This window comes from Engraulis encrasicolus, chromosome 8 (assembly GCF_034702125.1).
Source record: "Engraulis encrasicolus isolate BLACKSEA-1 chromosome 8, IST_EnEncr_1.0, whole genome shotgun sequence".
In the NCBI taxonomy this organism is placed as follows: domain Eukaryota; kingdom Metazoa; phylum Chordata; class Actinopteri; order Clupeiformes; family Engraulidae; genus Engraulis; species Engraulis encrasicolus.
The window spans coordinates 54,484,142-54,508,954 of NC_085864.1; the positions used below are offsets into that span (position 1 = coordinate 54,484,142).

General features: G+C 43.9%; 1 protein-coding gene across 3 annotated transcripts; it reads right to left on the bottom strand.

The window, feature by feature from the left end:
- Window positions 1–8,758: 8,758 nt before the first annotated feature.
- Window positions 8,759–22,774, bottom strand: slc25a27 (solute carrier family 25 member 27). Of its 3 annotated transcripts, XM_063204540.1 has the most exons (9): window positions 22,266–22,774; window positions 21,381–21,658; window positions 20,491–20,579; window positions 19,857–19,979; window positions 16,942–17,054; window positions 16,517–16,601; window positions 15,521–15,613; window positions 9,514–9,616; window positions 8,759–8,899 (listed from the first exon to the last, which is right to left on the bottom strand). In XM_063204540.1, exons 1-9 carry the CDS (start codon window positions 22,369–22,371, stop codon window positions 8,828–8,830), a joined length of 1,062 nt encoding a protein of 353 aa, XP_063060610.1. In that variant the 5' UTR covers window positions 22,372–22,774; the 3' UTR covers window positions 8,759–8,827. The 3 variants fall into 3 exon arrangements, with proteins under 3 accessions (XP_063060610.1, XP_063060608.1, XP_063060609.1); XM_063204538.1 differs by lacking the exon at window positions 9,514–9,616 and having other exon boundaries at window positions 8,789–8,899; XM_063204539.1 differs by lacking the exons at window positions 8,759–8,899; window positions 9,514–9,616 and adding an exon at window positions 12,432–12,458.
- Window positions 22,775–24,813: the final 2,039 nt, after the last annotated feature.

Sequence of the window (24,813 nt, forward strand, 5' to 3'; positions counted from 1 at the left end):
GGATAGCAGACATAGACAAGCATTCTGACAAGCAGACAAGCATTCGAATACTTAAAAACTTTATAACTCTCCATTCTCTTCTCTATACAGAAGCCAAAGCTGCTGAGCCCCCCAAAGCTGAAAACTAAAGCGGTGCCAGGTAAGACCACACACATTCAGGGCCGTCACCAGACATTAGATTAGATTAGATTAGATTACTTTATTGGTACCCAAGGGTAGATTTGATTTGCAGTAAAGTGAGCTTTAAAGGGACACTGTGTGAGATTTTTAGTTGTTTATTTCCAGAATTCATGCTGCCCATTCACTAATGTTACCTTTTTCATGAATACTTATCACCACCATGAAATTCTAAGTATTCATTATGACTGGAAAAATTGCACTTTTCATACATGAAAAGGGGGATCTTCTCCATGGTCCGCCATTTTGAATTTCCTAAAATAGCCATTTCAAGCTGCAGAAATGACTGTAATTGGACCATAGTTAATATTTGTTTATTACTTAGTAAACGTTCATGTAAAGATCAAATTTGGCAATAGGCAGCCCAGTTTCAATGAGCAGCATAGTTGCAGTACCTTTTATGGCCATTTCCTGCACAGTGTACCTTTAAGTTTAAGGTAAGACCACACATGCTGCCCTCCAAGTACCCCACTTACAGAGGTGTCAAAAGTGAAGGTAAAAGTACTTGGTAACACTTTATTTTAGGGATACATCTATTAGCACTAATACATACAATGTTCCTGTAGAAGTAACTTGTAAGGCATGTACAAAGCAAAATCAAACATTTGTTAGGCATGTATTTGCAAATGTCTTGTTCACGCACAGTAAGGGATTTATCACCAATTTAACCTTAGTAAGGACCTAGTAGGCCTTAGCGTTTGCTTAGTACATGCCTTACAAGTTACTTATGCAGGCATTAACATTGTATGTATTAGTGCTAATAGATGTATCCCTAAAATAAAGTGTTACCAAGTACTTTTGTGGTGTAATTACAACACTAGCACATGGCATTACATAGCGGTTACCCCATTTGCCGTACCCATTCTGGCCACATTCTACACAGTGGACCTTTAACCATCTGAATGTCTTTCTCACTGCCCATGGCCGTATTATACATGAAGGCCATGAATGACTATCCAACGTGCCGACTTCCTATTTCTATCTGAACGTGTGTGATATCATATACATGAATAAGAATATGGGTTCACTAATATGTAAAGCCGCTCTGTGCTATCATATACATGAATAAGGATATGGGTTCACTAATATGTAAAGGCGCTCTGTGTTATCATAATCGTCTACCCTCCTCCCTGCCTTTGATGTGGTGGATTTGGTTTTAAATAGAGATGCATCGGATCCAGATCCGGTTCCGGTTCCGGATCCGGCAGGATAATAGGGTTTTTCACAGGATCCGGGTCTGGCAGGATCTTAAGCAGTGGATCCGGTATCCGGCATGTTACCTAAAAATCAGGGTCTGGTGCATCTCTAGCCTAGACTTTTCAGTCAGTCTTTCACAACCCCAATCACTGCATGGAGTGAAAACTCTTTGGAAGCGGACGTTGCAGGCATTGTGGCAATAAGCCAATGAGTCAAAAAAATAGTTTGAGCCAACGTAATAAAAAGGGCCCACGTGTGCGAGTCGACTATATGTTTCAACCCTTTTGTAGGATCTGGTATCTGGTTCCGGATCCGGCAGGATCTTAAGCAGTGAATCCGGTATCCGGCAGGATCCTAAAAATCAGGATCCGGTGCATCTCTAGTTTTAAATCCTTTTTGGCTAGATGACATCTCTCTACTGTTTAGCTGCTATGGTGAATTAAGATACAACACATCACTATGGAGATCCATTTACACGCCTGGTGCATGTAGGCTCTATATGACCAGATTACATTTCATGCCAATTACATGCACCCTCCAGCACGCACACACACACTGACACGCTCACACACACACATGCACACACGCGCACGTGCGCGCACACACAGACACACGCTCTCTCATACACACACACACACGCGAGCGCACACACGCACGCACACACACATAGACACACACACGCGCGCACACACACATGCACGCATGCACGGGCACGCACACACACACACACACTGCCAACACTATACTCCCGTGTGGAATTGATTCGGAGCCCTTGTGGTAATTGCCTCCATTGGGTGCAGCATAAAATAGGCATTGAGCTCATTATCAGAATACATTTTCACAGCACACACACACTCACACACACACAAAGTCAGACGAGGCACTGACACACACATGCTCACTCGCTCGTTCGCTCACACACGACACTCACTCATTCACTCACACACACACACACACACACGCAGACGAGGCACTGACACACACATGATCACTCGCTTGCTTGCTCACACACACATAAACACACACACACACACACACACACACACACACACACACACACACACACACACACACACACACACTGCTTGGCATGGGACCTTTATTCCCTTTTGTTTGTATCTCTCCCTTCAGAGTCCTGAATGTCTGGAGCAGCAACCCTCAGCCCCAATGAAGACCACACATCACAACACACTCCTGAAAATGAACCGCTGTCCTACACAGAGACACAGCAGCAGCACTCACTGGGTACTTCTCCAATGCCTCTTTTCCAACGCCGGTTTTCAAGTAGGCCTACATACAGCTCGACAAACCGTGACTCAACCGCCACTTTTTCCTATTCAAATAGGCGCGACACAGCTCAATCGTAAAGCAAAACGTGGCGGCCGAGTCACGCTGTGTCAAGCTGTTGGCCTACTAGGAAACTGGCAGTGGAAAAGAGTGTTCTAGCCTGGCCTGGATGATAAATGCCCATTTTTGGCGGATTTCACCAAGGAGTATCCAAGGCAAGGCAAGGCGAGTTTATTTGTATAGCGCATTTCACACCCAGGTGCAACTCAATGTGCTTCACTAAGTTAACAAATGCAAAAATTATAATAATTGGATGCAAATTAACAAATGCAGGGGCGGGGGGGCGTATTAGGGATTGGCATTATGAATGTCAAGCTTTGGGCTTTTCAAAAGTCCTTTGAGATTATGGGCCTCATGTACACGACTAACAGGGTACCCTTCAAACCTATTGTTGTGAATAAGCATTGTGTTTAAAGTGATACTGTCCCATTTTTGGAAATAAGCTTATTTTATACCTCCCCTTGAGTTAAAAAATAGGGGTTTACCGTTCTCCTATACTTTCAACCATTCTCTGGGTATGACAGGGCAAATTTTACCTCCAAGCTAGGTAGCTGGCGGCTAACTGGTCTCATAGGACTCAATGTTTGCTGCTAGCTTGGAGGTAAAATGTGCACTGTCATACCCAGAGAACGATTGAAAGTATAGGAGAATGGTAGAAACCCTATTATTTAACTCAAGGAAAGGTGTAAAATAAGCTTATTTCCAAAAATGGGACAGTATCACTTTAAGTAGAGGGGTGGGATAGGGTCCCGATTTGGGGATGTTTTGTACATACTGTTATAGAACTTTAGGGTTTCAATCAAGTCGCCAGTGCCTGTGTGTGTATGTGTGTGTATGTCCTCTTTCTTACCGTCGGTGCCATGGTAACACACTGTCTGTAGTCACTGTGTTTGGTAGCACTTTTTTGTCATACAGATTTGCCTAGCAACCCTTACCCTCCCTGACACCACCACCGCTACCACAAGGTCAAAGTAGAGCTTCACAACTCTTACAGTTCAAATCGTTGGCCAGGGTTTATAAGGGTGGTAACGTGTCTTATTTTTCATATAAGGCGTTGACTTGCTTTGAGACAAGTTAAAAGAGGGAGTATATACAGTAACTAAGCTAGTGAAAGTCAATGCATCACTGTAGCATGCTACACGGATCCATTGACTTTCACTAACTTAGCGACATGCTCCCTCTTTTAACTTGTCTTTAAGCAAGACATGAAATGAAAAATAAGACACTTAACCACCTTTATAAACCCTGGCCAACGATTTCAACTGTATTAAGCCCCAAAATAGTGGCACACCCCTTTAAGGTGCCACACCACATGCATGGCCTGGCTGTTCATTGAAATAGTTTTTCACTGTGGGCCGCTATGGCAACGATGTACTCTCTCACCCTCCTTTAGGCTCCACAATGCCCCCTAGAGTTGAGGATGTGTACTTTTCTTCTCTGTTAGAATTGGTTTTATGGTGGAGAGCCGTGTGTTCTACTAGAGATGTTATTGTGTATTGTATAGTCGAGTTTCCCAGAGAGTTTGTGTTCCTTATTTCTGTCCTGTAAATTCAGTAGAATATAGGTCTCTAAAATCAATGGTGATATATATTACATTTATATGTGATACAGATAAAACAGGTACACTATATTTAGGATGTGAATGTGAATGCGTCTGTGTTGCAGGTATGGGTTTGCCTGTGTGTGTGCATAAGTAATGTAGGCCTACGTGTACATAAATGCGTGTGTGTGTGGGTGTATGTGTGTACACGTGTATACACACAAGTGTGCAGGTGAGGAGAGCTGTAAGCGCCCGACTCCTGACAATCGTAATATTTGCCATTTCTAGACCGAGCACTTAGAGCACATGACCACATTTAGCACTGTGCCGGTACGTTGCCATGGAGACTGTAAGCAAGTCACTATGGAGACCATGATAAGTCGCCATGGGGATCCCGAGGTTCTCTCTCCTCCAGCATTCCAGCTATGTCACTGCCTACTCGACATCTCCCATTGGTCAGCCCAAACCCAGATATCAGACTGAAGACCTAAACAGGTCCCTGTTTCTCGAAAGCAGCATTGCTAAATAGTTAGCAACTTAGTGGGCTACCAATGGGAAATTGCACTGCAATCATGCAAGTTGCTAACTTAGTTAGCAACGACGTTGTCGAGAAACGCACCCCAAAACCAGACAGGCCTCCACTGCCACAATGCCAAAACGAGGTTGATTAAGGTGAAAACTTAAGTCTGGGTGCATCTCCACATTGTCAATGTCATAAACATTTTATGACTATGTCATTAAGTGACATCCGGTTATTGTAAAGAACGCTTTAACAATTGCAACTTTTCATAAACATAAAAAGTTTATGGCATTGACATCACGTTTATGACTCGTTCAGGACTGTGTCATGACATAGTTTCGACACTATTATGACACCGTTATGTCATACATATGACGCCGGCATTAAGTCAAGTCAAGTGTAACCAAAACTTGTTTTGATTGGTGGGCAGGCATTGGACCTGTGTGTTGTCGCTTGATCCTACGATGAACCAACTCGCCAGGCCAAAATAAGGCTACGTTTGGCTGCTAGGCGTGTTGGTATATTTTACTCAGCTGTAGTGTGTGCGGACTTCTACTCTTTCTAGTGTCACATAGCCCTTTTGTCCTGCACCTGGCCTCAGAGAGGTGGGATGTTCAAACTCTTACACTCTTCTGAAGATTATACATTTGTGTGCAGGGCCGGACTGGCCATCTGGCATACCGGGCATTTCCCGGTGGGTCCTGCACCCTTGTGGGCCCCTATTTTCAGAAATGTAAAAAAAATGTTTTTTGTTTTTTTTTAATTTGCGCCCCTAATTATTAGGGAGTGTTGGGGGCGGGGTGCTTTGAGCCTAAAGTGCCCAAGCCCTATTTCTCCCCCAAACCAGCCCTGCTTGTGTGTGTGTGTGTGTGTGTGTGTGTGTGTGTGTGTGTGTGTGTGTGTGTGTGTGTGTGTGTGTGTGTGTGTGTGTGTGTTGTTGCCACCAAACCAGCTCTCGTTTCAGCTCCACTGCCTGCATGTAGCCAAAGCTGCCACCAAACTCAAGTCATCAAATAAGCTGGACGCCACTTACATTAAAGCTGCACTATGCGATCATGCATGGAATTTGTCCTATTGCAACAGTAACTCGGGCCTTTCGTGAAGTCTTTACGAGAAAAACAGAAAAAAAAATCAACTTTAAGCCTCGTGGTGCCTTTACGAATAGCCTCGTTTCTCGTGGTTGGGCGACGGAAGGGGGAACTGACAATTGGGGTAGTTTGGTTCTGGGGGGAAGAATAATGCCGACGGACGTCAACAATCAAGCGCGAGTGAAGGCTAAGTGGAAACTACGGTAATCAAACATTTCAAACAAGTGATTTACGGTTAAGTTTAGGGTTAGGGTTAAGGTTAGAGTTAGGGTTAGGTTTAGGGATTGTTGGAGGAAGGGAGATGTGGCATGAAGCTGACACAACGACAGCGCTCCCCTCCCGGAATGCACGCTTCTCTCTCTCACTCGCTCTCTCTCACCCACTCTCGACGACAGCGCGCGTTGCCCAACTACGAAAAATGAGGCTATATCGTAGCGGCACCACAAACATGTAGCTGATTTTCCACGAGAATGGGCTCCCTATTGATGCTCAACACAGTTGACTACCAAACAGTGAGCTCAAGTGGTTTTGTGCCTGTAGACGGCAGGGCTGTTTTTGGGCCCCAGCATTCTGTGCAGAGAGGTTTTTCCATGGTGAAGAGGTGATTACTATGATTCGAAATTCAAGAACAGGACATGACTATGATTTGAAATAAAAATGACATTGCGTTGAAACCATGCAGAATCTGCAAAGTGCATCTTTAAGCTAAATTCTTCACACTGCTACCGCAAAAAAAAAATAAAAAAAAATATATAATTTTTTTTTGGAGTAATAGAATATATATATATATAGAACCTATATATAAAACCTTCAGATCTGGTAGTACTGTATTGTTCTCTGTTGAGGTTTCTGGTAGAGCAAACACATTACTTCTGATGCATCAAAAATGTTTTGGTTGGTTTGTTTTGTTTACAAGAGTGTCTGTGTCTTTTTGAACTTGTTTACAAGTGTGTCTGTGTGCTTTCACGCTTATCATACTAACACACAAAAGCTGTAGCTACATACTGTATATCGTCAATGAACTTGTACCGTGAAAAGAAAATGACAAAGATGATTGTTTATTGCTGTCCCTTATGACGTGTGTCACTCCGTCCAATATCCAAGTCTTGTTCAAAATGTGTCAGTAGCTCTTTACAGGGGACTATACCACAGTTAAGAAATAAATCATCTAATCGAAGAGTGTGGAGTTCTCATGTTTTTTTTTTTTTTTAAAGAAAATGAGGACTCCAAACTCTTCTATTAGATGATTTACCTCTTATCTTAGCCTGGTTTACTCCTGAACCACTCTTGTAGTATAGGCCCCCAGTCTTGTTCAATATGTTTCAGTAGTTCTTTACAGGAAAAAAAGAAAAACAACTTCCTTTAAAAAAACGGCTACTTTAAGGGGCAATGTTTTTCATCTCCTGTGGGCAGTTGTGCTGTATAGCATCCTTCCCTTCTGTGCTTTTGACAAACTAATAAAAGACGAGTCTTAACACAAAAAAACAAACAATCCTTGTGTTTACTCAATTTTTTTGTGATCACCAGACAGATTATCAAACTTGCAATGCCTTCTGGTGTGGGCGGGGACATACAGTATGTTTATTTCAATGGTTAACTGTAATTCTTTAAGATAGGGTGTGTAATCTTTTTGTAGTTTATTCCCGTAATTTATGCTGCATATTCACAAATGTGTCACTCGGAACACTGGCACATTCTGGAACACTGGCACATTCTGAATGGATGGAGAGTTTACATGACTCGCACCCAAACGGAATACTGCCGCCCAAACGGAATACTGCCTTCATTCCGTAAAAACACTTCACTTGACACGTCCCTGCGTAACACAGTCATAGCAGCGGTTATACACTTTGCATGAAATATTCCTGACTGTTTCAATAGACATTCATACCAAAACTTTCATGAACATGGAAGACGAATGGATGACAACTTGTCAAAATAAAAGTTAAACAAAGCAGCATTGACATTACTCAGAAATGAAGGTTCCCGGTTGGGTTCATACAGAGTTGCCAGCCATTAGGTTCATGCAGAGTCTTTTGGTCAACTTTCTGAATAGTTATTAGCTGTCAATATTATGGCAGAACAGCACTGGGCATTTCAAGAGCCCAGACCATCTTCAAACAGATAGTCAAGACATCAAGAGTGCGTTACAATATGCAACCTTGCCTCCTCCACTTGTGCTTGCGTTACAATATGCAACCTTGCCTCCTCCACTTGTGCTTGTCTCCTTGTACCAGGAAGTAATATGTCATGATGACATCACTGACAACAGCATTATATTTCAATATCTTGCAAAAGCTCAATTGTAAAGTCTTTTTTTCTCATTTGCAATTGGGATGGTGAATGAAAAACAGTCCCTCAAAAGTTGTTGTGGCTAGGCTGACAGCTGGGAAACTTTATCGTTTTCTCCATGGAGGAGGGGCCAGGAGGCGGGACGAGGAGAGACAAGCACAAGTGGAGGAGGCAAGGTCGCATATTGTAACGCACTCCAAATGATCTACTTCTATGCCGTTAAATCAGCTAGCTGCAGTATCAGTGCCGCTCACTCTGGCTGTTCAAAACACAAGCGTCCGGTTTTGGCAGTAGCCTTCAGAAGGAGGAAGACACTCCCGTGGCCATGGCAGCCCTCAGAAGGATGTCACGCCTGTGGTCATGGCAACTCTCAGAAGGGTGATGTTTTGGGTAGGGTGCGCACATCCAAAAACACTTGTTGCAGGTGCCAGACAAAAAAGTCAGGCAGTTGAAAAAGGTAGGTCTGCACACTGCTGATCAGCTCCAAAAATAAACTTAATTATTTAAAAAGCAACGTTTCAGACATGTCTGATGAAGATCCAGCGTGATCGAAACATTTTTGTTTTTAAATAATAAAGCTTATTTTTGGAGCTGATTGGCAGTGTGCAGACCTACCTTTTTCAACTCTCAGAAGGATGACACGCCCATGACCAGTGACCACGCCCCTCAGAAGGATGACACGCCCATGGCCTTGCGGATCTGCTCGAAGGTCAGCCAGAAGGTCATGGACCAGGGAGCCTGGAACACACACACACACACACACACACAACAGCAGAGCAGAGATTAACTTCAAGACATAGGTGCATTCTTAGCAACCCTCCAGGGTTGGTGTGTGAATGTAGGAATGTGTATGTGTATTTGAAAGCTCTGTATAGTTGTATATGCATAGTTGGATCAACTGTATAGTTGCAATATTGTGCTAAATAAAAACAATTTGATTCAATGATAAGTGATTGATTGATTCAAGGATTCAAGGATTTATTGTCATTGTCAAAAAGGCAACGAAATTGTGTTAGGGGTACAATACTTAGTAGTAGCAGGTTTCCAAGTAAAGTGCAAAACGAGGTAAAAGTGACACCAGTGCTTGCCCCCCCCAGCCCCCCCATCCCGCTTAAAGTGCAGCAGAGATTAAGTGCATAATACGACACCCCCCCCCTCTCTCAAACATGCGCGCGCGTACGCGTACACACACACACACACACACACACACACACACACACACACACACACACACACACACACACACACACACACACAGAATGTCCAAAGGATAGATGGATAACTAGTCTACTAATAGATGGATTGACTAGTCATGATGACATAGCTAGCGGTGTGTTGAAGAGCAGCCTCACCATTCTCATCCATGTGGGCAGGAAGCCCTTGTAGAGAGACAAGAAGCCCTCTCCCCTCACCGCCTGGACTAGGCAGTCAATAGAGGACGAGTACAGGAGACCCCTGGAACACACACACGCACACACACGCACACACACACACACACACACACGCGCGCATGCTATTTAAGCCCTTGTAGAGGGACCAGAAGCCCTCTCCCCTCACCGCCTGGACTAGGCAGTCAATGGAGGACGAATACAGGAGACCTCTGGAAGACACACACACACACACACACACACACACACGCGCGCATGCTATTTAAGCCCTTGTAGAGAGACAAGAAGCCCTCTCCCCTCACCGCCTGCACTAGGCAGTCAATGGAGGATGAGTACAGGAGACCCCTGGAACACACACACACACACACACACACACACACACACACACACACACACACACACACACACACACACACACACACACACACACGCATGCTATTTAAGCCCTTGTAGAGGGACCAGAAGCCCTCTCCCCTCACCGCCTGGACTAGGCAGTCAATAGAGGACGAATACAGGAGACCCCTGGAACACACACACACACACACACACACATGCTATTTAAGCCCTTGTAGAGGGACCAGAAGCCCTCTCCCCTCACCGCCTGGACTAGACAGTCAATGGAGGATGAATACAGGCATGTTATTTAAGGCCCCTGGAAGACACACACGCGTGATATATAAGGTCCCTGGAGGACATACACACACCCAGGTATGCTATTTAAAGGGACACTGTTCCAGAATTCATGCTGCCCATTCACTAATGTTATCCTTTTCATGAATACTTATCATCACCATCAAATTCTAAGTATTCATTATGACTGGGAAAATTGCACTTTTCATACATGAAAAGGGGGATCTTCTCCATGGTCCGCCATTTTGAATTTCCAAAAATAGCCAGTTTTAGCTGCAAAAATGACTCTACTTGGACCATACTAGAAAATATTTGTTTATTACTTTGTAAACTTTCATGTAAAGATCAAATTTGGCAATAGGCAGCCCAGTTTCAATGAGCAGCATAGTTGCAGTACCTTTTTTGACCATTTCCTGCACAGTGTCCCTTTAAGGAGCCATTATTATAGGTATGTAATTAATGGAGGACATGTGCATCAGGGCCCTGCAACACACACAAGCATGCTATCTCAAAATGTGGGCCGGGGCCCACTGATGGGCCCTGAAGGTATTCCAAGTGGGCCTTGAAATCATTTTCTAACAATCAAAATAATACTTGCGTGCGTGCGTGTGTGTGTGTGTGTGTTTGATTGATTGATTGATTGTTTATTGACAACACATCAGTTTTACAGGAGCACTGTTCTTCCTGTGGTCAAACTGCTCCGTATACTCTTTTCTTACATGCTTTGTTTGCTCTCTTTTTTACAGATTGCACAAAGAAAACACAAGGCAAAAACACGAGACCTACAAAGCAGATTCCAAAAAAGTTGGGACACTTTATATTTTGTGAATAAAATCAAAACGCTGGCATTTTCAAAACATTCAATATGTTAACAAGGTAGAACATTATGTACAGACAACAAATCAGTTGTTAAAGTCAAGCAGAATTATTGTTTTGAGGTAATTATGTGATCATTTAAAATTTCACCCTTGCAACAAATCCCAAAAAAGTTGGGACAGGGCAAATAAAATGCTTTTTATATTGGATAAGACTAAACACAACTCAAGGGATGAGAGTGAACAGTTAAATACTTTGACTGATGGCATAATTTTATTAAAAAATGAGATATTTTGATGTGCGAGACATGATTTCAGCAGCTCAACTGAAAAGGTGTTCTTCAACTTGTTTACCTTTTTGTTATGCTTAATATGGGCATATCCTGACTGCAAGAAAACAATTTTGTGACCTGTTTACTGTTATGATGGAACCACACTGTTGGAACATAGTAGAGATTTAAATTTGCCACCATTAGCGGACAATATCTAAAGGCGGTTCTCCAAAATATAATGCCTTGGTAGCTATGTTTGCTGTTTAAAGTCTGTATGTATCATTCAACATTAATTTTAATGCTCTACATGAGTAAGAAGACCCGAACCAAGTCACCTCTGCACCCCCTTACCATCGTATATGCTGTCTTTCAGACTGACCACTAAATCAAGCTGAAGTATTCATTTTCTATATAACCTGGAGGGTGCATGACTCCATAATTTTCAAAAAGGATGAAATATTTTCCATCCTGTAATCAGAGGACAGTTTCACATGTCTCCTAGTTCCATAGAATGAGCTTTTCCGTATGCAACACTGTTTAATGTCTGCATCATGCATTAATCAAGTGTTGTGTTTATGGTCATTTTTTCGAGAGCTGTCATTGTTGGAGTGTCATAGTTTGCTTATTGACCACAAGTATGTCCTGATCTCATAACTCATGCAATGATTGCACAGAACTATATATTAAGGAAATAGGCCTTATATGCCTGCAATTTTGATAATTCAATCTTTCTGTGTAATAGATAAGTAATTAGTCCCTCAAAATCTTCGCTGCTGAGTGCCACAGCCTCTATGTGATGGTATTTTAGTTGTGCATTAATGTTGGCAGTCAATATAGTTCCTTTTAAAATATTCTTCCTTGTGTTATTTTTAGAATTATCCAACTATTACAACATGTTTTGGCCCTGTCCCAACTTTTTTGAGATTTGTTGCATGGGTCAAATTTTAAATGATCACATAATTACCTCAAAACAATAATTCTGCTCGACTTTAACAACTGATATGTTGTCTGTACATAATGCTCTACCTTATTAACATATTAGATGTTTTGAAAATGCCAGCATTTTGATTTTATTCACAAAATACAAAGTGTCCCAACTTTTTTGGAATCCGCTTTGTACTACAAATAAAAAACACAAAAGAGGAAAATGAAAACCTGTTACTTACAGTATACGTTGGTCCCTTTCTATTGTCTATTAAACATATACCAGAGGGCGAAGGAAAAAAACAAAAAAAAATATATATATACTCTATTAAGAAGGAATTGGAAAAACAATCATGTACGTTATGTAAACAAATACAATTTCAATTTAGTTTTTAAGCCTTTTTAAAGTCTTTCCAGTTTGTCTGGCAGTATTTCTTCCCCTGCCAAGGTACTTTGAGCCACAGGCAGCATAGTATATATGACAGGAGGCGGTAAATACTAAATACAAAATAAACTCCTGGGTGCATAAAATGCTCATGGGTGCTTATCTGTCTGAGGGGGCCTTGCAAGGCTGTCTCTGCGTGTGTGTGTGTGTGTGTGTGTGTGTGTGTGTGTGTGTGTGTGTGTGTGTGTGTGTGTGTGTGTGTGTGTGTGTGTGTGTGTGTGTATGTGTGTGTGTGTGATCTAATGGGCCGTTTACAAGGCCATCCATGACACCTGGTGGTAAATACTGTGCATAACACTTCCTCAGGTGAATGTGTGTGTGTGTGTGTGTGTGTGTGTGTGTGTGTGTGTGTGTGTGTGTGTGTGTGTGTGTGTGTGTGCGCGCGTGTGTGCCAGGGCGTTGTTGCTGTTGTGTTTTTGAACCTTGTGAATTACAATGCAGCTCCACATATTATGGTAGTCCCTGGATGACAGCCGGCGAATACATAATGCACAGACTAGATATGGCTGGTAACCTACAGAACTGTACACACACATCGCTGCTATTTACTAGCTTCTCGCTTGCTCGCCTACTCACCACTCTATCATGGAACGTTCGCTGAAAGTTCCCGCGCCTTTAACTGCCAATGAACAGGCGAGAAGTACCGAACTCTGCCTTCCAATTGGTTACTCGCTTACTCGCCTCGCTCGAAGATAAAATATTTTCAACTCGGGATCCGCCCACATCGCATCGCTTGTACAGTACTCGCCTACTCGTCTCACTGGAAAACATTGACATTCTATTGAGTTGATTCGCTTAGCGACGTGTGTGTACGGCCCTTAAGAGCCCCCACCTGCCAGGGGGCCGCAGACTGGCCAAAGTGGAAAATTGCAGAATTGTGACAAGATGTGATATTGAAAAATTCATGTCATGTTGAGTACACTTTTAATTTATGTCAATACTCCCCTCTAAAATTGGAAGACATGTTAACCTGTAATTCCTAGCTCGTAATCATGACACTATGTAATTTGGTTACAAAATTCGCCTTCAGGAGGGGCCCCACAGCAACCTGTAGCCTAGGGGCCCCGGGTCATCTTAATCCGGCCCTGGTAATGCTAATGCATAAAATGACACTGATAACTATGCAGCAAGGCCATATTTGACACAACAAACCTGATGGCAATTACATAGACATAAATAATAATATGTGAGTGTGTGTGTGTGTGTGTGTGTGTGTGTGTGTGTGTGTGTGTGTGTGTGTGTGTGTGTGTGTGTTTGTGTTGCTGACCTCCCGTGTGCGTCTCTGGGCTGGTGTGTGTGCAGGGCTCCAGAGTGCGACCAATTTGGTCGCATATGCGCCCATTTTTTTCAATGGTGCGCCTAAAAAATATTTTTAGGCGCACCGGTGCGACCAGCCATCAGTAGAACAAAATCAATTACCAAACAACCGTTTTAATGGACATAAAATGAATAGTCATTCTACAGTAGTGGCCCATCATCACACACGGTCATTCCTTCAACTCCGCTGAACTACCGTAGCTTTCTCCCCCTTCCTCGCTCACAGGCAGCCCGACGTTTCAGAATAGAATGTTCGACTTCGCTCAACTATCCGAGTTCACATGTGCCAGCGAGTTTTGTGTTCTCAACCAGGCGAGTTTTGCAACGGACGAGAGAGTTACAATCACGGTAAAAACAGCAAAATGACTTGAGGATATTTTAAACACGAGAGTCACAATCACGGGGAAAAACGAAATGGCTTGAGTGGATATTAAACATTGCCACACAAAAACGCAGACGGCTGCGGATAATTGCCCGTTTGAGCCGCGTGCAGAGTTGGCCAAACAACAGGTGACGCGCTAGTCTGTCGGGACTTCTGTGAGAGTTTTTTGATAGCGACTAGGGCAGGCTACATACTGCCTATCAGTCGGCAAGGCATCGTTCATGCACCTCGAGACAGCACGAGAGAGAGAGAGAGAGAGAGAGAGAGAGAGAGAGAGAGAGAGAGAGAGAGAGAGTGAGCGAGCGAGCGCACTAGTGCTGTCGTGTCTGTTCGTAGCACTTGCTAAGATACCCTACCACAATCATTATGCAGAGGGAGAGCGCTCAAAACGGGGAAATAGACAAAACCCACCTCAGATTCCACTGTAAACATAAGCTAGGCTATTTGTGTCTAATGATTTTAAAAATCATGACATTTTTTAGCAGGGTTTGTTTCATCCATCCATCCCTCTATCTATCTTCATATTGTAACTCTGTGCTTGTGCCGTGTGCGTAGCCTTATTGCAGAAAAGGCTGGTATGTTGATCTTACTAGTCAAACACATACTGACTAAAAGGCTACTAATTTGGTCTTTTCTACCAGCCAAACTGCTTGTAGCCAAGATGTGTTAGTTAGGTAGCCTACTGTCATGTCTTTTATAAGGAGCACATTTGGAAGACTAGTCTATAGCACATGAAATGCTCCAGGTCTTTTAAAATATAGCAACACTAAAAGAATAATAATAATAATAATAATAATAATTTATTATTTATAATAAAAAATAATGTATTGTTATTATTATTCTATTATTGTTACTATTATTGTTGCTATTGTCATTATTTTTAATTATTATTATTTTTTTAAAGCTGAGGTGCGTGTGTGTATGGGGTGGTGAAAACATTTGGGTGCACCTAAATTTTGTGCTGGTGCACCTAAAAAAAATGTTTAGGCGCACCAGTGCAACCAGTGCAAAAAGTTAGTCTGGAGCCCTGGTGTGTGTGTGTGTGTGTGTGTGTGTGTGTGTGTGTGTGTGTGTGTGTGTGTGTGTGTGTGTGTGTGTGTGTGTGTGTGTGTGTGTGTGTTGCTGACCTCCCGTGTGCGTCTCTGGGCTGGTGTGTGTGTGTGTGTGTGTGTGTGTCGCTACTGACCTCCCGTGTGCATCTCTGGGCTGGTTCATGATGCGCGTCTTGACGACGTCAGCTGGCGTTCCCATGGTAGCGGCCACCAGACCGGAACAGATGCTGAACACACACACAGAGAGACACACACACACACACACACACAGACACACACACAGAGACACACACACACACACACACACACACACACACACACACAGAGAGACACACACACACGAGACACACAGACACACAGACACACACACAGAGACACACAGAAACAGAGACACACACACAGACACACAGACACACAGACACACAGACACACACACACACACACACAGACATGAGCACCAGAGAGACAGAGAGAGACAGAGACATGGACGGGGCCGACCAGACGCACGAGGCACAGAGACATGACGGGACCAGGTTTATTCATGTATCATAACATAATATATATATGAAGAGTTCAGATGCAAAACCCCCCAAGTGCCTTTTCAGAAAATAATCTTAATTCATTTTTATTTAATACAAAGCTATCAAAATTGCATATTTTTACATTTTATTTATGTAATATAACTATTTATATGTATTATCAAGTACATGAATGTAAACCAAACCAACAACGGGGTTCTCGAAAAAATATAGAAGTGCAGGTCTTCAGAAATGTAGTTAGGGGGTTTTGCATCTGAACTCTTCATATATATGTACAGCAGTGCAGGGACAGGGTGAATTTATTCATTAAATCTTTATTCGTATGACGTGGTGCATCTGGACACTCAGTCTCTGGTTAGTCATGTGGCCCACAAATAGATACAGTATAATACAGTTATTCACCAGGCTCAGAAAATCAAATCCCAAAGACACAAATGTTATTCAACAAACTCTATATATGAGCTTAATTACAGGCTCAGGGCCCAATAGGCAGACACACAACATATACATAGAAATAAAATGTGCGGGAAAAAGAAGAAATAAGAAAAAAAAAAAGTCTTATCTACTATGCTGATTAACTCGTGTACCAACCTGGCCAGGGCATGGCAGAGGCTGTTGTCCTCTATTGGAGTATTTCTCAACAGAAAGTGTTTCACAGTGTCATATGTAGTGAGGTCTGAGAGAGAGAGAGAGCGGTAGCAAGAGAGAGAGAGAGAGAGAGAGAGAGAGAGAGAGAGAGAGAGAGAGAGAGAGAGAGAGCGGTAGCAAGAGAGAGAGAGAGAGATGTAGAGAGAGAGAGAGAAAGAGAGAGAGAGAGCGAGAGAGAGAACGACAGCAAGAGAGAGAGAGAGAGAGATGGAGAGAGAGAGAGATGGAGAGAGAGAATTCAATCTTTCAATCCCACTTATTTTTATGACATTCACTTTTATATTTGCATTTTTACCATGGCGCTGATAATAAATGACATCCTTATAATAATAAATGACATCATCATAACATCATCAAAGCAGGCAAACCTCCGAGGTTGACGAGCGCCGCCCGCTGCACGTTGGGGACCCATCCTGCCCACAGGCCTCTGACTCCGCCCTCAGAGAAGATCTTCACGAAGGCATGAGTGGCTCCTCGCACCCTGCAACAGCAGGTCATATGAAGCACAGTTAAAGATAATATTCTGGTTTTAGGCTGTGTTTATACATACCCGGGTATTTTGATATACGCAGACCTTCCCCTTCGGATGTGCCTTTCGTTCACAAACAAACGAAGGTTTTCCCTCTATAAACGAAGCTCCAAAAAATCTCCGGTTAGCGTTTGTATATAAACAGAGATAAACGGAGACTTGAATGGCACTACTTACGGCCCACAGGCTTAACGTATTTATGACAGCTATCAACAGCACATTTATGCGTATTTGCCTTTGATGTGAACGAAAATATTTCGCTAAGCAAAATATTCGTTTATCAAAATACCCAGGTATGTATAAACAGCACCTTAAACACAATGTTCAGGACAAAGGAAATCCGAGGCACTCAAGGTTGCCATTTTTCTGGGCTACATATTGTATTGTGTTGTATTGTAGTGTGATGTGTGTGTCCCTACCTGGTCTACAGGTGAGATGTTCCTACCTGGGCGTGTGTGTGTGTGTGTGTGTGTGTGTGTGTGTGTGTGTGTGTGTGTGTGTGTGTGTGTGTGTGTGTGTGTGTGTGTGTGTGTGTGTGTCCCTACCTGGTCTCCAGGTGTGTCTTCCTTAGCTGGGCTCTTTGCCCTCGAGGATGCTACAGGTGTGATGTGATCTGCCCAACTGTTAAATGGTCTTCACTGACTACCAGGAGACTTACTCACTGGTATACATTTATTTACAAGGCAATACTCGGACTACTGCCACCTTACATCTGCAGCCTAATCACAGTGAGGAATATTGAGTCTTATGGTCTGCGCTCTAAAGGCCATTTGTTACTCTCTGTCCCTTGCTTCCGCACAGAACTGGGGAAGAGGGCATTTGTGTTTTCAGCCCCTACCTCATGGAACAATCTACAAAAGGACTTGAAACTAACAGATCTGATTCCATTGAACGATTTTAATTCCAAGATGAGATCACTTGAGACAGAGTCTATTGTCTGTAACTGTTTCAATTGACGTGTTATTTTACTTGATTTGTTATTTTAATGCAACTGTGTAATTTTAATTTTGTAACTTGAGCCGCCACTTGGCCAGGACACCCTTGTAAAAGAGGTTCTTAATCTCAACAGGTTTATTTTTCCTGGTTAAATAAAGGTTAAATCAAATAAAAAAATAAAAAAAACCTGTGGTGTGATCTGCCCTACCTGTGCTGCAGGTGTGATCTGCCCTACCTGTGCTGCAGGTGTGGTGAGATGTTCCTACCTGTGCTGCAGGTGTGGTGAGATGTTCCTACCTGGGCTGCAGGTGTGGTGAGATGTTCCTACCTGGGCTGCAGGTGTGGTGTGGTGTGATGTTCCTACCTGTGCTGCAGGTGTGGTGAGATGTGATGTGATCTGCCCTACCTGTGCTGCAGGTGTGATGTGATCTGCCCTACCTGTGCTGCAGGTGTGGTGTGATGTTCCCTGCCTGTGCTGCAGGTGTGATGAGATGTGATGTGATGTTCCCTGCCTGTGCTGCAGGTGTGATGAGATGTGATGTGATCTGCCCTACCTGTGCTGCAGGTGTGGTGTGATGTGATCTGCCCTACCTGTGCTGCAGGTGTGATGTGATGTTCCTACCTGTGCTGCAGGTGAGATGTGATCTGCCCTACCTGTGCTGTAGGTGTGGTGAGATGTTCCCTACCTGTGCTGCAGGTGTGGTGAGATGTTCCCTACCTGTGCTGCAGGTGTGGTGAGATGTTCCCTACCTGTGCTGCAGGTGTGGTGAGATGTTCCCTACCTGTGCTGCAGGTGTGGTGTGATCTGCCCTACCTGTGCTGCAGGTGTGGTGTGATCTGCCCTCCAGGATGCTGCAGGTGTGGTGAGATGTTCCCTACCTGTGCTGCAGGTGTGGTGTGATCTGCCCTACCTGTGCTGCAGGTGTGGTGAGATGTTCCTACCTGTGCTGCAGGTGTGGTGAGATGTTCCCTACCTGTGCTGCAGGTGTGGTGTGATGTTCCTACCTGTGCTGCAGGTGTGGTGAGATATTCCTACCTGTGCTGCAGGTGTGATGTGATCTGCCCTACCTGTGCTGCAGGTGTGGTGTGATCTGCCCTACCTGTGCTGCAGGTGTGGTGATCTGCCCTACCTGTGCTGCAGGTGTGGTGTGATGAGATGTTCCCTACCTGTGCTGCAGGTGTGGTGAGATGTTCCCTACCTGTGCTGCAGGTGTGATGTGGTGAGATGTTCCCTACCTGTGCTGCAGGTGTGATGAGATCTGCCCTACCTGTGCTGCAGGTGATGTGATGTTCCTACCTGTGCTGCAGGTGTGGTGATCTGCCCTACCTGTGCTGCAGGTGTGGTGTGATGTTCCCTGCCTGTGCTGCAGGTGTGATGTGATCTGCCCTACCTGTGCTGCAGGTGTGGTGTGATGTACCCTACCTGTGCTGCAGGTGTGGTGAGATGTTCCTACCTGGGCTCTTTGCCCTCCAGGATGCTACAGGTGTTCCTACCCGGGGTGCGTTCCAATATGCGACCTTGCGTCCTCCACTTGTGCTTGTGGCCTCGTAGCAGGAAGTAATACGATTTGATCACTGACTACAGCATTATATTTAAATATCTTGCAAAAGCTCAATTGTAAAGTCATTTTCTCATTTGCAAACTGGATGGTGAATGAAGAATAGTCCCCCAAAAATTGTTTTGGCTAGACTGACAGCTGGGAAACTTTATTGTTTTCTCCATGGAGGCGGGGCCAGGAGGCGGGGCGAGGCCACAAGCACAAGTGGAGGAGGGGAGTGTGCATATTGGAATGCACTAAAGGTGTGTGTCTTCCCTACCTGGGCTCTTTGCCCTCCAGGAGGCGCCGTCCCTCCATCTGCATCTGCACCTTCACCAGGTCAGTGGGACTCGCCAGGAACTGGCCCACCGCCCCCGCAGCCATGCCCCCCACCACTGCCTTCCTACACACACACACACACACACACACACACACACACACACACACACACACACACACACACACACACACACACACACACACACACACACACACACACACACAAACAAATCTGTTATGGCACCACTTTCCTACGCGCACACGCACACGCGCACACACACACGAACAAATCTGTTATGGCACCACTTTCCTACGCACACACGCACAAGCACACACACACACACACACACACACACACACACACACACACACACACACACACACACACACACACACGAACAAATCTGTTATGGCACCACTTTCCTAAGTGCACACACACACACACATAAACACACACACACCTGCTATAGAACTGAGTTACTATCCTTTCCTTTTACTTAGGCTCATTGGTAAGAGGAGAATCACACCATAGACATACATACATACTGTAGATAAGAGTAAAGAGTTGAAGAGAATCACACCATAGACATACATACATACTGTAGATAAGAGTAAAGAGGTGAAGAGGTGAGTACCAGAGGGGGAAGCTGCCATCTTGGTTCCTGCCCAGCACAGACTCCCTCAGCTGCTCGTAGGCCAACATGCGACCCCCCGAATACACAACCTGCACCGTAAATAATAATAAAAAATAAAAAATAAATAAACAAATCAACAAACATAAAGATGAACTTGCCAAACAAAATAGAAATATGTACATAGGCCAACATCCGACCCCCGGAATACACGATCTGCACCAAGCAACAAATAAAATAAAATAAAAATGAATGAATAAATAAAGATGAACGCTGCTCTGCAAAATAGAATGATATTAATATCTGTGTACTATTCACTGCTTCAAAACTAGATTGTATTTGTTTTCATAGGGGCAGTAGCTGTAGGCCTATTTGTTTCCATGGGCTACTGTTATACAGTTATTTAGCATATTCATAAATTCATTTATTTAATTATTCATGCATTCATTCAAGAAAGTAAGTCATATAAGTAATGTGTAATTCCACCAACATGTCATTTCTGTGTGCTATTTACTGCTATTAAGTTGTATTTGTTTCTAAAGATATTGCAATGTAAGACGTACAGTAACTGTAATAGCCATCTTAATATCAAGCCTTTGAGGGCATTTTGTAAGTTTCAATGTTGGCATAGTTACTGCACTTTGCCTTTGTAGGGCGGTACTGGCCAAGTTATCAAGCACATAGGCTACGTATAAATTCATTCAAGAAAGTAAATACATAAGTAATGTGTAATTTTACCAACATGTCTATAGCATATTCATAAATTCATTTAGTTAATTCATTCATTCATTCATTCATTCAAGAAAGTAAGTCATGTAAGTAATGTGTAATAATTTCACCAACATGTCTATAGATAGCGGGTAAATACATAAGTAATGTGTAATTTTACCAACATGTCTATAGATAGCGGGTGTGACCCCCTGCCACAGCTTCAGAGGCCCCTCCTCCTGGACGATGCCGATGGCCGTGTGCATCATGCCGCGGTAGGAGGCCTGAGGGGCGCGGCTGGATCCACCACCACTTCCTGCCCCGCTGGATGCACCACCACCACTTCCTACGCCGCTGGATCCACCACCACCACCACTTCCTGCCCCGCCTGTGCCTGCGCGTCTGGCGGCTGCTTCGCCTTGCACCTGCAGCCTCGTCTTGGTCAAATCCAGCGGGAATGTGACTGTAGTGTACAAATAGAGATTGTTGTAAGTTAGAAGGGGTTGAAGAATAATAGGCCAATGCCATGGACATTTGGACACTTGTCTTGGTGGTGTTTTGGTTGCAAACCAACCCAAGGTGACAAGATGTATTGAGATGTGGTGGTGATATGTGTTTATGTTGATTGTTATGTGTTTTTATGTGTCTCTGTGCCACTACCAACGCTTTTTTTTATTTTATGCAAGTTTAGTGGACAATAAAGAAGTCTAAGTAGGCCTATATGGCGTATCTAAAAACCAAGTGCAGTGCACTTCCCAGTGTATCAGCCTAATTACACACGCCCATTGATTGGATACTCCTTATTAGTCACACCCAGTGATTGGATATTCCGTATAGTTCACCAAAGAGTATCCAATCACTGGGCGTGACTAATTAGGCTGATACACTTGGAAGTGCACTGCACTAGGTTTTGAGAAATGCCAAAGTCTCAGATGGTGCACTTGTGCACTTCGGACACGGTGCGTAATTAATGCGCCTTACGCACTGAAACATGGACACTGAAGTGTACAAGTGATCCATTTGAGATCCAGCACAAGGATAAGTAGGCTATTATTGTTACAATTTCATACCCAGTTCTGCGACGGCCGCTGCACATGCTGACAGCGTGAACTTAGTCAGCCTTGGCCACTTCGGGACTTTAGTCTGCTGCTGCTCATCTTCTTGAGTAGTTCCCATCGGCACAAACAACAGCTACAGTGTGGCGGCTAAAGCTAACGTTATAGGCACACTTTGCGAGATTCAAAGTCCATGGCACATACTCTGGACAAACAGACGGTGGTGGCGTGGCTAGAATGTCTTCAAACAGCGATGCGATTTGAATGGCGCTACTGAATAAATGGTCAATGAAACTACTGTAGGCTACAACCGTTTATGCCAGGCAAGGCAACCAGGACACTTCACCTGTTGTCGACCTCATTCATTCGTCGTCATAAATAATCTTTCAAAGCCCATGGTTAATGTGCACGATTTATACTTGACTCAGACGGAAAGGAACAAAGTACTCGCTACGCTTTACGCAATGTTCACAGTGCGAGCCAATGCACTGTGCATGCAGCCTGTCTGCCGTGTGTTTACAAGGGCAGCGCAAAGAAAATGGAATCTTGTACAAGAAGCACAACTAGCTGGTGTGGCCAGGAGTGGCACTGCAGCTATGTTATCACAGCCAAGTAAATAATGAATGGGTGCCAATGGGGCTGTACCCTTCTCATAGAACTATCTGCCCGTGTGATTTTTTCCCTGGAAACAATGGAGTCGCGTTCGATAGATATAAGTAAGTGAAAGCATTTGCCGACACGTTTGCATCTTGTCAAGTGTTACATTCGTGAAAATTACCCTTATTTCAACTATAGCAATGGCATAACACGTGACAATCGACTTTACGGCACTACGCCATTTGTTTTGTAGTTTTAAGTCTGACTTCAGATGTCGATGTGTTTAAAGTTATGTTAGGATTGTTGCGGACACCTGTTATTTATTGCATTTAAGGTGGTGGAAAAGCGGCATGTGTACATGGGGTAAAGGAAATGACTGCGCTCATCCTTAAGAATTTGGGCACCTTCAATTAACATGTTGGACGGCGGTGGGGGGTTTTGAGGTGTGTGACCGTAGATGTCTCTGCTAGGATCAGTCAGAGTACGTCTCTCGTCAGCTCTGGTCGTGAATAGTCGCAAAGATTCCTCAGCCAGCAGGTATTAGCCGAATGCTAGCGTGTTGCAGGACAAAACTAACACGTCTTTGGGAGAACAAAGCCATGTCAGGAACCTTTAACTTCACTTCTAATACAACGTTCATGATAAGGTACAGAATGTGCACACATCTTTACAAACCAGAGAACAGAACCGTCACAAATCCCTGCTGAGCCATTTAGCCCAATAGTCTCCCATTCATCTTTTACTTGGCTGCGTTCGCCAACGGGGCTATAATGGGAGCCAATGAGAGAGGCCTATCTCATAGCTTAGACAATTTCTGGGCAGCGGTACTCCCACGTCCTTCTGTGGCTACGTCACGGGAATCAGGAAGAGATTTCAGGACTACATAGTCGCCATAATGGTAAGGTCAAGCTTGAGATTCCCCTCACATGTTTTGACTTTTTGTTTTCTGTGGGCCTGTGTTGACTTGTGTAAATGAAACTGCTATTAAGTCATTAAATGTCATTACCTGTTTTTTTTACAGAAGAGCAAAAAACGCGCACTTGCTCTTTTTAGAACTGATTGCTTATGCTGCCTTGCTCTGGTTGGCTGACATTTCAGCAGATAGGCCTAGGCTATTTACGCTTAGGATGCATTAAAATATTTATTTGCTAACTGCATGATGAATGAACATGCTGATAAAAGTCTGTCCTCACATGAACAATAGGAAATTCCTAATGAATTCTGTACAATTCTGCGGGAAAGATTATACTGATGCAGGCCTCTTTGTATAGACTTAGGCCCCTAGGCCTACTGCAAAAAAATGTAAACCCTTTCAGGTGTGTCAGTGCCCAATGGCTGTTGCTGTTTAGGCTCAACACAGTTCTTCAGCAAAGTAGGCCTATTAAGTTAACTCGACGGGTCTTTATTTCCTTTCAAAATAGGCCAATACCTGTCTTATCTTCTCTGCGGCGCTGCATGCACAAGGTCATCACAGGTGGGCCGGGTCAAAGGTCCATCACATATCAAACCCGGAGGAACAAAATGGCGTATAGAAGGAAACCGCCTCCAGGGCTCGTCGGGGATAAAAAAAAAAAAATGACTCGGGCATTTTCGGCATTTACGGCATAGACTGGCCCCTCTAAAACCATTCACAGGCCACTTTCATACTACAGTATATCTTGACTGGCTGAATCCACTATCCGTATTGACAATGAACCAATGTAACCTGACTCTCGCGCAGATGGATTGTCATCCCAATGGGCCTCCCCCTCTAATTTGTGGGCCAATCCCCAGGAAAACAACAACAACAGCATCAGCCCCTGGGGACTGTCGGCCCTCCCGGAAAATACCCTGTATGCCAGATGACCAGTCCATTCCTGGCCGCCTCTCTTCTGGCTCCTCTTTGATGATGATGATGATGATGGGTTTATTGCCTTCAGTACCAAAGGTTGCCCCAGTGCACAACCTAATGATGGCTAAACTACCA

Excerpts from the sequence above, each read along its gene's own strand:
- slc25a27 (XM_063204540.1), bottom strand. The coding sequence starts at position 22,371 with ATGGGAACTACTCAAGAAGATGAGCAGCAGCAGACTAAAGTCCCGAAG. Across the intron at positions 21,659-22,265 it reads AGCGGCCGTCGCAGAACTGG|TCACATTCCCGCTGGATTTG; the intron begins GTATGAAATTGT and ends TGTACACTACAG. Across the intron at positions 20,580-21,380 it reads CACCCGCTATCTATAGACAT|GTTGTGTATTCGGGGGGTCG; the intron begins GTTGGTAAAATT and ends TTTACGGTGCAG.